The 15,814-nt window shown below is 45.6% G+C and overlaps 1 protein-coding gene across 2 annotated transcripts in view; it reads right to left on the bottom strand.

Moving 5' to 3' along the window:
* Nucleotides 1-15,814, bottom strand: part of PLCXD1 (phosphatidylinositol specific phospholipase C X domain containing 1) — an 18,311-nt gene extending 2,497 nt beyond the window's left edge. The window contains exons 1-5 of one of the 2 annotated variants that reach the window (XM_063340473.1): nucleotides 15,653-15,814; nucleotides 11,207-11,349; nucleotides 6,349-6,485; nucleotides 3,284-3,412; nucleotides 1,998-2,153 (exon numbers count right to left, since the gene is read on the bottom strand). In XM_063340473.1, coding sequence (XP_063196543.1) covers nucleotides 1,998-2,153; nucleotides 3,284-3,412; nucleotides 6,349-6,485; nucleotides 11,207-11,318 — 534 coding nt within the window. In that variant the 5' untranslated portion in view covers nucleotides 11,319-11,349; nucleotides 15,653-15,814. Of the gene's footprint in view, nucleotides 1-1,997; nucleotides 2,154-3,283; nucleotides 3,413-6,348; nucleotides 6,486-11,206; nucleotides 11,350-11,686; nucleotides 11,749-15,652 lie in introns of those variants that run through there. The other variant, XM_063340465.1, reaches the window with a different exon arrangement.

Raw genomic sequence — 15,814 nt, 5'->3', positions numbered from 1 at the left:
GAAAAAAACAGCTACCAGAAATGTGTATGTGAGCACAGGTGCTTATTTTGCAAACAAAGCAGAAATGAAACTGTAGATGTCTAACGAGGGATATTTAAACCCTAGTAATCCAGATCAAAGGAAGACACCTCGAATAGTTAAGGCAAATTAAAATTTGAAACGCAATGTAATGTTGTCACGCTGCGGCCTGTGCCAGTACTACGTACAGACCTCGCTACCTAGCGGTTGCTTAATAAATACTTTGACGCATACTTTTGTGCGATGACAGAGTTGCAGTTCTTGAAAGACAGTAGATACCAGATTATTTTAGAATAAGTGAGCAAGCACTTGGCTATTTGATGTTAAATCTGAATCTGTGAGCCTGAAAAGCCCCACAGCTACCTAATCTGCAGTGGTATCACTTGCAAAAATGGTGAGGTCCATTGTGCTGGTCACGGACCCCACAGAAATAAAGTCTTCCTGCTTGAAGGAAGTACTTGTCTTCTCTTTCCTCCAGTGCCCTTCCTCCCTACCCCTGGACACAACTCAGAAACATTCTTCTTTCTTCAGCCAGGTGATTTCAAACCATTCGTTCATCACCTTCGTTTAACAAACTACCAGCAGCAGCTTCCCTCTTTTGCAATTAATAACTTCTTTTCTTCTTAAGAGCTGGCCATGTGTCTGAAAGCAAATTTGACCCTCTTCTCCAGTATTGCTCTGCTCATCCACAACTTACACACTCAAGTTATTTGGGGAAAAAAAATAAAACGGTGTCACTCAGGTCTTCAGTTATTCAGCTGAGGCCTGAATATTCAGAATCCCCTAGTTTTGCTGAGAATTGTTCTATTTTAACTCTGCTGTACAAAATGCTTTGAAATGGTAATACTCATCCAATACACCAGCTTCAAAGGCTGAATTCAAATCGCAAACAGGGTCATCATTATCCTGTACCCCTCACATCTCCAGAGAAAACCTTCTGTTCCTGTGCATCTTTGAAATGTTAATTGTTTAACTGCTAAAAGCTCCCGCACCTTGTAAAACAAAAAAAAAAAAAGAAGAGGAGGCTAAAAATCTCAACTTCTAAAATTTAGCAATCAAATAATTTCTGATTATTTAAATTAAGGCTTTTCTGGAGGTCTGGGTGACTGAAAGCATGGGTGAGAGCAAGGCTGGTTGGAAGGTCAGCTCCAGCTCACATCCAAGGAAGAAAGTCAATGCCACCAGAAATGCACTGAGGGCAGAGATGCTATTAAGAAGGACCTCAAGAGGCTGGAGATATGGGCTGACAGAAACCTCATGAAGCTCAACAAAGGCAAAGTCCTGCCCCTGGATGGACTATCCCTATGCACCAGGACAGACTGGGGGCAGGTGGATAGAAAGCTGCTTTGCAGAAAAGGACCTGGAGGTCCTCATGGACACCAAGCTGTGAGAGTGGTCAAATGCTGGATCAAGCTGTTACAAAGGTGGTGGAATCTCCAGCCCTGGAGATATTCAAGGATGGACGGGACACAGCCCAACATAACTTTGAAGTTGGTCCTGCTTTGATTGGTGGGGTTGGACCAGATGACTTCCAGAGGTCACTTCCAACCTAAACTATTATAAATAGCATAAAAATTCATTTATAATTACTGCTGTGAAAGGGCAGAAAATGGAATCTTTAAATTCTATAAATATAGTATGGACTATATTTATAACACACCCCCTTTTTTTTTCCTTTTTTCCTTTTTTTAAAATGAAAGAACAACAAAACTCAGGTGAGTGGATGGCAGTTGTGTTCCTACTATTGTCCCACAACTCAACAGACATGACAGACAAATTTAACTCCCTCCTCCACATTGTGGTTGCTTTATCTCCTCACTTTCATTATGTAGAGGTCTATCGCTGATGCTGCAACTGTTATTTTTCCTAGGCTAAAAATACAGTGAAAGTAGAAAGTAGAATATACCTAAAAATTTGGAATCAAAGATCTCACTGCAATATATCATTCTTAAAGGAGGAAAAAAGGATCTCATACTTACATTTCTGGGACACAGTTTACACTGGAAAATCTCTTTTATACAGGCAATAAGATGACAATGAAGTTTCTTGGTTAATCCATCAAAATTCCTGCAGGCTAAGATAACAACTTCCTGCGGATGAGTTTCCAACCATCTTAACACTTCCCACAGAATATCCTACAAGAGAGAGTCACAGCAACTTAGAAAGTCATCTATGCTTTGCAGGGGAAAGGACATAAAACCAACAGAGCATTGGTGGTAGGGTAGACTCACAATCGCAATAATGGAAATCAGTGTAGGTTTCGTGAGGATGGCCATCAGACAGCCCACAAGGTGTTCCAGAGAGATGCCCCCCAGGAAAACCTACTTTCTGCAGGTCTGTGCTGGTTTGCTCTGGATGTGGATCCAGTAAACTACACTTAACAGCCTTGTATTCTGATAATATCCATGAATCTCCTACTGCTTGGAGGTGGGTTAGCAGTAAACCCATCTTCCCAAGCTTCTTTAAGGACAAACAAGGTGTTAGTGGCAAACTCAAAAACCAGTAAAAACGTGCGTGCTTGAACATGACAGGACCCGTTTTCCCCATTTGTTATGGGCAATGGCAACTTCCTGAAGATCACATGTAATTAGCAGGGTACTCAGGCACTACATCTAATGATTTACATGAGCATGCCAGTCACCGTGAAATCTCAAGGCATGAAGGGTTCAGACTCATGAGCACGAAACTGAAGTTTAGCCAGTTGGTCTACAAATGAAAAGCTGCACTAGCTGGCTGTGCCTGGTCCCAGCAAATGGAAAGAAGATGTCACTCCACAGACCACATGCGAAGTGCAGCTCACAGCAGTGTCTCCACAGTAGCTGACAGTAATTTGATCCTGAGATCCAGACTTGACTCTCTCTTTCAGTGAAATATTTTTTCCTCAAAAAAAAAAAATGTTCCTGTCATTAGGCTTTCAGTACCTTCTTCTCTTTAACAACTTCTCGCCTTTCTGAGGAAATGGGATTGCCCTGGGACAACACAAGATAAACCCCAGAAACATCAAGTACTTGGTAGGGGGTAGGCAGTGGAGAGCAAGGCATGGCAGCTCCTGTTTGAGGATGAGGAATTGATTGATGCTCCAGTCTCGCTTGCAGCTGCTGAAACTAACTTCAGCCAGGCTGATTTTCTCTAGTTGGAAGTCCTCACATTAGGAAAACAAATAACCTACTCAGAAAACCTTGGGCCAGCACTTTCAGCCTATGATGTCCCTTAAATAAAAGAAACAGCACTGTTTTTATAGCTATCCCAAAGGTAAGAACAATACCTCTACAGTAACAGTTGTGTAAACCATGTGCACAAAGTACAAATTCATAGATGGATCGTTAGCTTTGTGGGCAATCCTGAAATCCAGATATCTAACTCCGGCCTCAAGTTGCTCCATCACAGTCAGTACCTGGAAGGTGAAACAGAAGACAAAGGTCCTGAGAGCTTGGGAGAGATTTGTTTCTTCAGTTTAGAAAGCTGAAAAGGGTGTACAAAGTTAGCCCTATGACATTTTTCACAGGTCTTTCATCTTTAAAATGGCACTATATGGCAGCAAGTCACAGCTGTGAAGTATTTTACTCTCTGACAAGAGGGATCCCGATCTCCCTGCGGCATATACTGCAGGTACGGATGAGATTAGTTTCAGACCTCTGTCCTTGTTGCGCTCTGAAAGTTAGGGATCCATTAACCTGTGCGTAAATACACGATTGCTCTTCACAAGACTATTCATATGAACAAAAAATGCAGAATCAGCACCTTAGAAATGCTGTATTTATTTTATTAGATCAAAGACTTTATCATGGTTGTCTCTGCGGAGCTCACTCATCCCCACCAGAAGGAAAAACAAAAATAGAAAAAAGTACTGGCTATTGTTCTTTTTCAGGATAAAGTCTCTTTAAAAGTTTGAATTAACCTGTAGAAGTCCTACAAAACAGAGGTCCTCCTCTATTTCCACTTTCCTTGGACCTCTCCTACTGGATTTGAGGGCTGAATGGAACAGGTGAGAAAGCTGAGTTTCTGGGGCAAGAAGTCCCAAATGATGTCTCTTATCTGTATCAAAGCTCTCTTTGCATAAGGAAATAGAATCAATTTAATTAAATACATTTAAATGTTAATTTGTGTCACTTCAACCTGCTTGTATGGACAACACTTTTAGTTTGCAGAAAGAACACACCGTACTGATTTAAGTCAGAAAGGATTCAACAAAAGTTAAATGAATGTAAGGCATTGCGCCTCAATAACTGCATTGTACCTTCACTGCTGAGACAGAGCTTTGATGCATGGCAGGATGCTCACCCTGCCTGGCTTCAACCATCTAAATTTTTGTCCTTAGGACGGGAATTTAATCTCCCCAGGCGGTGCCTGAGCTGCAGGGCTGGGGAGCAGCTCAGCCGCGGGGTGCGGGTGGTGCGATGGCTCGGGCCAGCAGCTCTCTCTGTGCCTGCTTGGGCTCCACCAGGCTGGAGCAGTTGAAGGAGTGGTCTGTGACCAAGTCCCACCTTCGCTTGGAGTGTGCTGGAGATGGGAATGTATATGGCTGTAAGTCATATATAACCTCAGTGGCCAGAAAGAGCATCGGATGAAATAGTTGCTCTGAACTGCCCTTTGGATGCATTAATTTCTTTCCCTTAACTGCACGGGAAAACTAGACAAATTAGACTCCCTAATTAGTCACCTGGATTTGCATACTGAATCGGACAGCATGAACATTGCCCACAAGGGCAAAATTTAAGAGGAAGCCTTGGGGGCGACGCTGCTTGCTGCTGCAATCTCACACCAGGCATCCAGGTCATGAGTGGAAGCTGCACACCTGACGCCAGCCACTGCACAGGAAAGATTTGGGCCTCTAGACTGACACCTGTAACAGCCAGGCACCACCTGCTAGGCACTGGACCATCCAGGAAAACTGCGAGTCCTACCACTGGTAGGGCTCCTTGATCTCTGTTCCGGATACCAACGGCTGGAGTCACCTCCTCACCAAGATAACTCGAGCCCCGCAGAGCTAAGGAGGGGCAGGATGGCAGCCGTGGCTCTTTCCCATCAGTGCCAGGCCACTTCCCACTCAGCACGCTGGGTCTGGACCTGAAAATTACTATAATGACGCAAGGAGTTTGTGAGTGCACCAACAGGGCCACTTCACTGGCCAGCAACCCACTGGTTGCTGGAGTATCTAACTAAGTATCTAAGTATCTAAGTTAGGAGGTATCTAATACTGAGTTAAGTCCCGAAGCAACAAGCAGCTCAACGCAAGGCCCTGTGCTCAGCGAGTGCCATTCCACATCAGCTCCCCGCTCCCGTTACATATCCGATACCTGGTAATGTCTAAGCCTACAGTTTGCCAGGGCTGCTCAAATACAACAGAAGAAGCCTAGGCATAATTATTGCTATTTATCAATTATTCAGTTTTAATTCCCTAATAATGAACTACTTCAATAAGAACAAAAGTGAAAAGAGCTTTGGTACCTCTTTGATGCCAGGAAAGTCTGTTCTTTAGAAAAATCTTCAAAAGCTCTAGCTTAAATCATGATCCCCAATTTTGTCTTTAATATACATTTGCAAGGAACAAAGAGATACCTGCTACCTTAATAATTAGATATTTTAAAAAATTAAACCTTTTGTGAGGGACCACACCTTCATTCTCTTAATCTTTATGGAAAAAATTCCCTGCAACAAGATTTTTGTCTCTGCTGTGTTAATAACACAGGGATGTTTTAGTTACTGATGAGCAGTGCTTACACAGAGTCAAGGCCTTTTCTGCTCCTCACACCGCCCCACCAGCGAGCAGGCTGGGGGTGCGCAAGAAGTTGGGAGGAGACACAGCCGGGACAGCTGACCCCAACTGACCAAAGGGATATTCCATACCATGTGACGTCATGCTCAGCAATATAAAGTTGGAGGAAGAAGGAAGGAGGGGACACTCGGAGTGATGGCGTTCATCTTCCTAAGTAACTGTTACGTGTGATGGAGCCCTGCCTTCCTGGAGACGGCTGAACGCCTGCCTGCCAGTGGGAAGCAGTGAATGAATCCCTTATTTTGCTTTGCTTGTGTGCGTGGTTTTTGCTTTACCTATTAAACTGTCTTTATCTCAACCCACAAGCTTTCTCACTTTTAACCTTCTGATTCTCTCCCCCATCCCACTGTGGGGGAGGGAGCAAGTGGCTGTGTAGCACTTAGTTGCCAGTTGGGGTTAAACCACGTCACCCAAGCACAGTATCTCACAAGAGCACAGATTTCTGGGCAGCAGGCTATTCTTTCATTGCCTACGGGAGACTGTGACCACTCTCCGCACTGCAGCACAAGCTTCAACTTTGCCCAGGCGTGACGGGAACGCCAGGCAACAGTTACCTGTGTTGTAGACCACTTCATGATAATGGGGTGCACAATGCAGGGCATACATTTGTTTAAGAACTTCACCATCTTGGATTCATTGCCACTAACAGTAGAGTTTTTATCCAAGCAGTAGGTCATAGTGTCATGACTCCCTGTAGAATACAAACATAAATGTACAGAAAAATGTAATTTCTTAACTACTCAACCACCACAATACATGGTTATATTGCATGTGCACACCTGACACGCCAACCCATTTCCATATCACACGCCTATATTGCCTGACAGCCTATGGAGTTATGGCAAAAAGGTGGGCTCTTATACAGAGGTTGCTCACCTGACATTAATAAGCTTAGTGTGAAACCCTTGTGAACGGAAGGCATTGAGACTTTTCAATAAAGCAGTCCCCATCTAAACTACACGTCACTGTTGTTTGCCTCAAACCATAATAAACTAGCATCTTTTACTGAAATAATTGTCTTGATGGGAAAATCCACTTTTTTTCAGGGAATAAATAGCTGAAGGCCGAACTTATCTAGAATTTGTCCTGTTTACAGAGTCCTGGTTTCAGAGACAAATCCAAGTCTAAGTTTACATGTGATAGATGGACAAGATCCACCTTTTACAGACTTTAAAAATTACTTTACTCTTTCCAGCACAGGGAATTACATAGGGGCAGGCTAAACATCATGGCCAAGTACAGCCTGCCCAAACATTTTACTTCTATGAAGCCTTAATAAACCTGACACATCTCTTGCACCACGTTTAGATGAAACTCTTGTTGCAACTCACAATTTCTTCAGAACAGGGAACCAGCGATTTTTCTAGCTTTTTCTGTTCTGTTATTTATTCTAATTTTATAAAAATAATTAAAATAAAATTTTAAATAAATTTTATAAAAATTTATTCTAATTTTTTAAAAAGGGTATAAAGGAGGACCCTGCTAACTACCGCCCTGTCAGCCTCACCTCTGTGCCTGGGAAGATCATGGAACAGATCATCCTAGAAGCTATGCTAAGGCACATGGAAGACATGGAGGAGATTCAAGACAGCCAGCATGGCTTCACCAGGGGCAAGTCCTGCCTGACCAACCTAGTGACTTTCTACAATGGAGTGACTGCATCAGTGGACAAGGGGAGAGCTATGGATATCATCTATCTGGACTTCTGTAAGGCCTTTGCCACGGTCCCCCACAACACCCTTCTCTCTAAGTTGGAGAGATATGGATTTGATGGGTGGACTGTTCGGTGGATAACAAACTAGCTGGATGGTCACATCCAGAGGGTGGTGGTCAATGGCTCAATGTCCAGATGGAGAGGGGTGACAAATGGTGTCCCTCAGGAATCCGTATTGGGACCGGTACTGTTCAACATCTTCATCAATGACATAGACAGTGGGATCAAGTGCACTCGATCAAGTGCCAACGACAGTAAGCTGAGTGGTGCGGTCAATGTGCCAGAGGGACAGGATGTCATCCAGAGGGATGAGCTAGAGAGGTGGGCCCAAGCAAACCTTATGAAGTTCAACAAGGCCAAATGCAGGGTCCTGCACTTGGGTCGGGACAACCCTCATTATCAATACAGGCTGGGGAATGACGTGATAGAGAGCAGCCCTGTGGAAAAGGACTTGGGGGTACTCGTGGATGAAAAGCTGGACATGAGCCAACAATGTGCACTTGCAGCCCAGAAGGCCAACTGCATCAAAAGAAGCGTGGCCAGCAGATCCAGAGAGGTGATTCTCCCCCTCTACTCTGCTCTGGTGAGACCCCACCTGGAGTACTGTGTCCAGCTCTGGAGCCCTCAGCACAAGAAGGACAGGGACCTGTTGGAGCAGGTCCAGAGGAGGGCCATGAAGATGATCCGAGGGCTGAAGCAGCACCTCTCCTATGAAGACAGGCTGAGACAGTTGGGGTTGTTGAGCCTGGAGAAGAGAAGGCTCCAGGGAAACCCCATAGCGGCCTTCCAGTACCTGAAGGGGGCCTATAAGAAAGCTGGGGAGGGGCTGTTTGCATGGGCGTGTAGCGATAGGACAAGGGGCAATGGTTTTAAACTAGAGCAGGGTAGGTTTAGATTAGACATTCGGATGAAGTTCTTTACAATGAGGGTGGTGAGGCACTGGAACAGATTGCCCAGAGAAGTGGAGGAGGCCTCATCCCTGGAGACATTCAAGGCCAGGCTCGATGAGGCTCCGAGCAACCTGATCTAGTTGAAGATGTCCCTGCTTACTGCAGGGGGGTTGGACTAGATGACCTTTAAAGGTCCCTTCCAACCCAACACATGCTATGATTCTACAATTTATAAAGCACCAATAGGAAAAGCTAACAACTCAGTGAATTGACTTGCTGGGATCTTTACAGAGTACCTGCAAGGAATTTGCATACCATTTTGTTTTTTAAGCCTTCTGTCAAACAAATTGCTACCTGGTGCTAGGAACCACCTTCTTGAATAGTCAGTCTTACTGGTGCCAATGGCCAAGTAGCCAAGGAAAAGGACAAGACTGTATTTGAAATAAAGAAAATTCTTTGAAACTGTCAGTAATTAATGTCACACTCAATTTTATCCCCTTCTAAAGTCTGGTTTCTGTCTACTTTCCTGCTTTAAGCACCCAAACCAAGCTCACTGGAAGATCGATAATGAGAGCATGCAGTCAAAGAAGTTTGTCGTACAAGATGTAAGAGTCAAATCACTAAATACCCATGGACCAAATCCAAGCCTGAGAGAAGTGAACAGGATTTCACCGATGGGCATTGCATCTACTGATGCCAATCAGCACACGGATAGTAACCTTTCATTTAGGAGTCTTCTTGTGATGTCAGTGAGTTACAGTAATGAAAGGAAGATGGGTATATCCATGACACAACAAATAATGCTAAGATAGTGAGCTATCACAAAACCATGTAGCTTCAGCACTTGAAGCAACATCTCCCAGCAGCACTGTGATCAACCTGGTGCAAACACAACACTAATTACTGACACCTGCCTCTGTCTCCTCGTAATGCCTTCAGAATGCACTCTCTCACGTTTCCTGCATGCCTTTGTTGTCTTCTCTATCTGAGATAAGCTTCCACTTCCAAACTGGGCTTCCCCGAGTCATTGCTCCCTCTGAAAACCTGCCAGAGCTGTCTTGACCTAGTTGGTCTTGATCTGCTTTTGTTCTGACCTGGGCTAGACCAGTTTTGTGGGTCAGCTGGACAGCCACCAAAATCTGCCAAGTTAATAGCCTGCAATGCTCTGGAAAAGTCCTCCAATGTTTGCTGAAATGGGCTTGTCTTCAACTATTCTTTTCTTCCTGCCTGTTCTCCATGAAGGCATAGTACAAGAACAACAAACATTCACAAGAATAACAGGACCACCACTATTGGAAAAGCCAGGAAGTCAAAGGCATATATCAGCAAGTTCTCAGCTTTCTAAAATGTCCAAGAAACACCACTGTGAAAGCTTTTTAGAAACAACGTAGTTCCTTTTCCACAAAAAAACAAAGAAAAACAATGCTGAGCATGCTACTGACTTTTTGAAGGACTTTTGCAAGAGGAACAAAAAAGGGGGAAAAAAGGAAAAAATAATTAAAAAAGAGGATAATATTCCCATCGTTCTTCTGTCATAAGATAGATAGTTATTTTCTTCTCTTACAGGCTTGATAAGAAATCTAGATTATTTTTTTTATAACAGCTGTCCTGGGGTCCTCTTAGATAGGCTTTATCCAAAACAGAGGTGCACTTGTTTTGAAGTTTACGTCAATTTAAATTACATATCCAAGAAGTCACCATGAAATAAGTTTCTGGGTTTCAATTTTAATTGAAAAAAACGCCACACTCCATTATCTCATGAAGAGCAGCAAAAAAAAAATAAAATCCAGCACGGTTCTTGGGTCCTACCAGGGCTCCACCCACTGAAGACAAGACTTGATTTTTTCCACTATCTCTAAATACATGTCTTTGCTAAAGTTAACCTGTGACCCTGTAGCCTACACAAAACGTATATCTACATGCTGTGCCGCTTTCTACACAAACTGCCTGTTGCATCTACAGGTGTGAGAGAAAACATGGGCTAGATTTCTCTTTAGTACCATTTTCAGTGTGGAGGCAATGGGAATCACCCAAGAGCTGACAGTCCTCCAGTGCCTCCCCACGTGCCAGTGAAAACATGTTCTCCCATAACTTCTTTGGACAGAAAGGTGAAAAAGTAAAAAAAATTTAAAAATCATCTATTCAAGGCAGCGGAGAGTTAAGCAATAATATGACCAAAGAAAGACAAATGATACACAGGTCTGAATGTAGTACCAATGAGGACACCAGCTATAGCACAGGTGTATTTACCCATAATAGGAAAAATCCAGTTTTCGTAAGCAGGGTAATGCAGAAAAGTCATGCTCTACCTTAATAAAAACATATGTTAACTAAAAGTCTTCATCCTCCTCTTTTCATACCTTCATGACCTCTTTTAAACAGTACAAAGAAAAAAATAGTAAGGCAAAACGTTATTTCTCTCCCTTTGGAAACGTTTTTATTATGCAGGAAGCAGCAAGAACAAATTCGGAAAATCTCACCACTGCCCAGATATGCAAATGCTCAGATTATTAACAGTGATCTGACAAGATGATGCACAGGGCCTGCAAAGAAGTCCCTCTTTCTTTTCTTCCCTTAAAAAAAAAATTAATAATCCTTTTTTTCCCCCTCCCCTTTAAGAAAACCCAAACATTACAGACTCAAAGTATTCATATGTACACACACATCACACAAACCCTCCCCCAAGACCTTCTCCCACACACTGACCCAAATAATAAACGTAGCCATCCTGAAATGGGACAAACAGGATGTTCCAATGCTTAAATGACACACTAACAAAACAGCGGGAAAACAAAAGTTAATCTTTACCTGGAAGGGCTAAGTTATAGAGGGGAATATCCCAGAGCGTCTCTGGTAATCGTGACATCCATTGACCGTTTTCATGGCACACGTGAGTGGAGGTTTGCAAAGGGCCTTCCATTAGTGGCTGCTCTAGGGCTTCACAGGGTGTTCTGGGAGGGAAAAAGAAAAGAAAAAGAATAAACCATTGCATATACTGGCGTTGAATTAATGCCGTTGCACCCGTGCGGAACGGATTTATACATGCTATAAAATGTCAACCCTTCTCTCAAATAGTTGCAGCAAAATGTCAAGAGCTCCTTGGCCACAACATACACTGCTTTTGATAACATTGTCCCCCAGCACAATGCCAAGGGAGGGTTCCAGCTTCGGGCTTGTAGATTGACCAACTGAAAAAAAAATAGAGCCAAGACAAATATGTGCAGCTTGATTGGTATGGAGAAATGACTATCTACATCGGCAGTTGCGACATCACGAGGAGTAACCTACCTCCAGCATGAAACAACATCTGTTCCCTGACCCTTTGCAGCCCCGGGAGCGTGGCAGCGGGTCTGACGGCAGCACCAGGACTGGGACTGGGTCTGCGACCCTCAGGCCCCTGGAGAACAGTCACCTCAAAGCGTCAATTCAGCTGTCACAACAATACCTCTAAGAAAAGCCTTGACAGAGATGTCAGGACATTGGATTTTCAGATCACACTGGCTTCTGGGATCAAAGAGGCAAACTTCCATCTTCCTATTCCTTGTTTTGAGAAGATCTCCTGATGTCTGTTCTTAACACCCCTACTGAGCACATGATCACAAGTACTTCAGTTTGGTCAGACCTTCCTGAAAACTATGCTGGAACTGTTCTTCTTGGATACAAGCCTCTCTGGGATCTTCTGCAAAATTTGCAATGGTCATGGAGGAGTTCCAGTGGATGAAACCTAGCTGAGAAATCATGGTCATCGCCAGGGCCTACTAGAATTATCCTGTTCATTTTTCATTCTGTGTTCTCCTGGATGGTGCAGAACATGAAGACGAGCTCTACATGCCATTTTCTTTTCCAGGATGTTCCTGAAGTTCAGGTGGTGTTTTTGAGAATGAAAGCCAGCCTTCCTTTTCCCTGTTTTCAAGACTTTAGCTTGAAAGCTTTCAAGACTTTTTCGCAGCTATGTAGTGGGACTCTTTCTTTTAGATCCCGGCACAGTGTTTACCTATATTAATATTACATCTTTTTTAATCCTTTTTAAAAAAGCTGAATGATTCCTTCTTGTCTGTTACAGCAATGGCCGTCAGATATGTACTTGTGCAGGTTTTGTGCTCTGCCAAACTTCCTCACTGGTCCCTGATCCCTTTTGCAGCATCTTGGCACATTCATTCATGAGATGATTGCTTCTCCCCAAAGTCTTCTTTGGGTTGCTTTTGGGAGGTGGCTAGTTTCTCTGGATTTACAAGTAACCCATGCTGTTTATATGAAGAAACTGTGGTTTCCTTAAATATGGTGCAATAGATTTTTGGGGTTCTTCTGGCAGTCGCATAGGGTCATCTGAAAGGCAACTTTAGGAATTGCATTCTTAAGTTTTATGTCTGCACCGCACTTATCTGATAGTATCTGCTTTTATGTCTGCCAACGCACCTAGCATGACTTGTCCAGCCTGCCTTTGCTGTGCCTTTGGTGCGGCTTTAAACTGGCCTCATTGACTACAGCCATCCCAGTTAAGATAAGAATGGGACCGTGATGACTGAGGGAAATGCCCGGCCTCCCCTGGCGCAGTGACACAGGCTGCACGTGCCCAGTGTGCAACCTGGGGTTTTCCTCCTGGTGAAGAGCAGCTACCTCTGAGGTTATCCATACACACAAGCCCATTGCATAAGCAGGAAAGAAGTGGTTTAAACCTCTCTTGCTCCCTTTGTCTCCTTATTTTAAAAAACCAAATATTTGATGTGCAAAGTCAAGTGGAAAAACTCCCACAGATTTATTTAGAAAAAAAAAAGGTGTAGATCTTTTTTGTCCTGCATGAGCAAATGACCCCTATATGACACATCTGGTATTCTTATTCTTGGAAAGAAGTTCAGATCTCAGGCAGCCCAACTCACCCATCCTCTCGCTCTGCAATTTCACATGCCGAGCTTCTGCCTCCTGCAGACCCCTTGCTCAGACAACAGATGTCTGCGGCTGATCTTGTCCCCTTTTGCTGTGTTTCATGCTTCCTCAGACCTCAGGCCACTGCTCACCCAGGCCTGCTCTGCTCTAGTCTACGTACCATGTAGCATCAGCGCGGACGGGGGCTGCAGATGCTTGAAACAACATTGCTATTTCAGAGTTGCAAAAGATTGGATAGCCTTTCTCCTTCCCCAGCTCTGAAGCCGACAGGAGCTGTGAGGATGCAACACTCCAGCATATGGCAGCACTTACATGGGTCCTGTACGCAGTCCAGAGACCTGACTATAAGCACTGCTTTTTCTCTTTTCCTTGCGATCCACAGCTCCCTTTCCAGAGCCTTTGGGGTTGCCTAATCCCTCTGTTCCCCAAAGCCACCCACGCCCCCCACCAGAGCAGGCACACAGCCCCCCAGTAAGAAGCAGGGACCTGTAAGCCCCACTGGCCAGCCGCACCTCAGCCCGGCACAAGCTCCTTTGCACCAACAGCACCCCCAGGATGCACTCAAGGGTGCAGGTTTACCTGCTGCCACCCTTCCCATATAATCATAGAATGGTTTAGGTTGGAAGGGACCTTGAAGATCATCCAGTTCCAACCCCCCTGCCATGGGCAGGGACACCTCCCTCTAGACCAAGTTGCCCTAAGCCCCATCCAAACTGGCCTTCAATACCTTCAGGGATGGGGCGTCCACAGCTTCTCTGGGCAACCTGTTCCAGGGTCCCACCACCCTCACAGGAAAGAATTTCTTCCTAATACCTAATGTAAATCCTCCCCTCTTTCAGTTTAAAACCGTTACCCCTTGTCCTATTGCTACATTCCCTGATGAAGAGTCCCTCCCCATCATTCCTGTAGGCCCCCTTCAGGTACTGGAAGGTTGCTGTAAGGTCTCCCCAGAGCCTTCTCCTCTTCTCTTTTCTCCCACCATGTACTCTCACTGTTTCGCTTGGGCTAATGCAGGCATAGTCCCACAGCTAACAGAAAAAAAGCTGTTTTTCTGACATGCTAGTCCCTTAGGCCAGCTCACCACCGAGTCAGAACAGCCCAGCGCTGGCCCACGCTGAGGAAGTCCCTGTGGAGTCAGCAAGCCCTGCCATCGGCTTTGCCAGGCTGTACAACAGACCCTCAGTGTTGCCCAGCTGAAACCCACAGGCAGAAGGTTCTCAGCCTGGCACAAGCAGCCACCAATGCCCCAGTCTCTGTGAGACCAGGACACTTCACAAGGAGGGTCCTGCTGGGCCTGGGGAAAGCCAGCAGAGATCAGGAACCGCAAGACCAAGCCATACTGTGGTCCTGCAAATGCAGACATGTGAGAGATTCACATCTCATGCTCCTCTTCCTCCTCTTCTTCTTCCCACCTCCCTCCACAGCACCCTGAGGCTGGGGATGGCAGTCACTGGTGGTGCACGGCAGAAGCAGCAGCACCACAGCCATCTGCTGACCAAGTCCCACACAGAAGTGACTGGACCAGATTTTTGGCCTGATCCCATGTGCAATGCAAGCCTGAGATGCTCACACCACCACCACCTTCAAACTCAGCTGCTACCTTGTGTTTGAGCTATGGGGTATCCTTCAGGGAGAAACCAAGGCTTGCCTGGAGGAATGAAATTACAACCGTGAAGTTACAACCGTTAGCTACCACCTCTCATGACTGAATCCTAAACTTCCCTGTGTCTTTATTCCCCTCTTCCAGACGGGTACGTCCACCCTACACACGTTGCCGTCATTAACTCCCCTCACTCCCCTCATCCACCCCAGCTTTCTGACCCGACCTTGGGCGTCAGAGTGCAAGGCAGCAATTCCATTTTGAGGACTCTACCGGGACGCAAACAATAAACAAGCAATAAAACACATAAATGTGCAAAGCCACTGGGGAGACCGTGGTTCTTGAACCTCGGAAGCATCTGGTGGGATCTCACCCGGGTTGTGCCCAACGCGTGCCTCGCACGCGCAGCCCCGCAGCGCCGGGCGACAGCCAAACACCACGCCGTCCCGGGAGGCAGCTGTAATTAACGCTTGATGATGATGACATAAATTAAGGCATTTGCTGCGGCAGACCCAGATGCTAAGGAACGTCACGGGAATTACAGGAAACGTTTTGAGGAGAACTACCCGCGCCGCCACAGCGAGGAGCCGGCCGCCAGCCCCCCACTCCCCGAGGCAGGCGCGATACCACGGTGATGGGCTCAGCACCCAGCACCCCCCCCCACACACACAACCCTCTGACACCCCCGCGCCCAGGGCGGGTGACGGATTCCTCCCCCCCCCCCCCCCGCCTTTTTTTTTTTTTTGCTGTTTCTTAGTTGTTTTACTTACTGCGATGGAGGATTTCGCTTCCATCTCAGTTCTTCACGGAGGCCGGCAGCGGACAGGGGCCCCGGGCGCTGCCTGCACTCGGATGAGGGGGGAGGAAGCGGGGGGTCGGGTCTGCCCAACCCCTGCCCCGCCCCGGCCCGGTCAAGTGACCGCAGGTTTGAG

Source organism: Chroicocephalus ridibundus, chromosome 1 (genome assembly GCF_963924245.1).
Source record: "Chroicocephalus ridibundus chromosome 1, bChrRid1.1, whole genome shotgun sequence".
Taxonomy (NCBI): domain Eukaryota; kingdom Metazoa; phylum Chordata; class Aves; order Charadriiformes; family Laridae; genus Chroicocephalus; species Chroicocephalus ridibundus.
The sequence above is the reverse complement of the archived record's forward strand: the minus strand, read 5'-3'. Positions and strand labels throughout refer to the sequence as shown.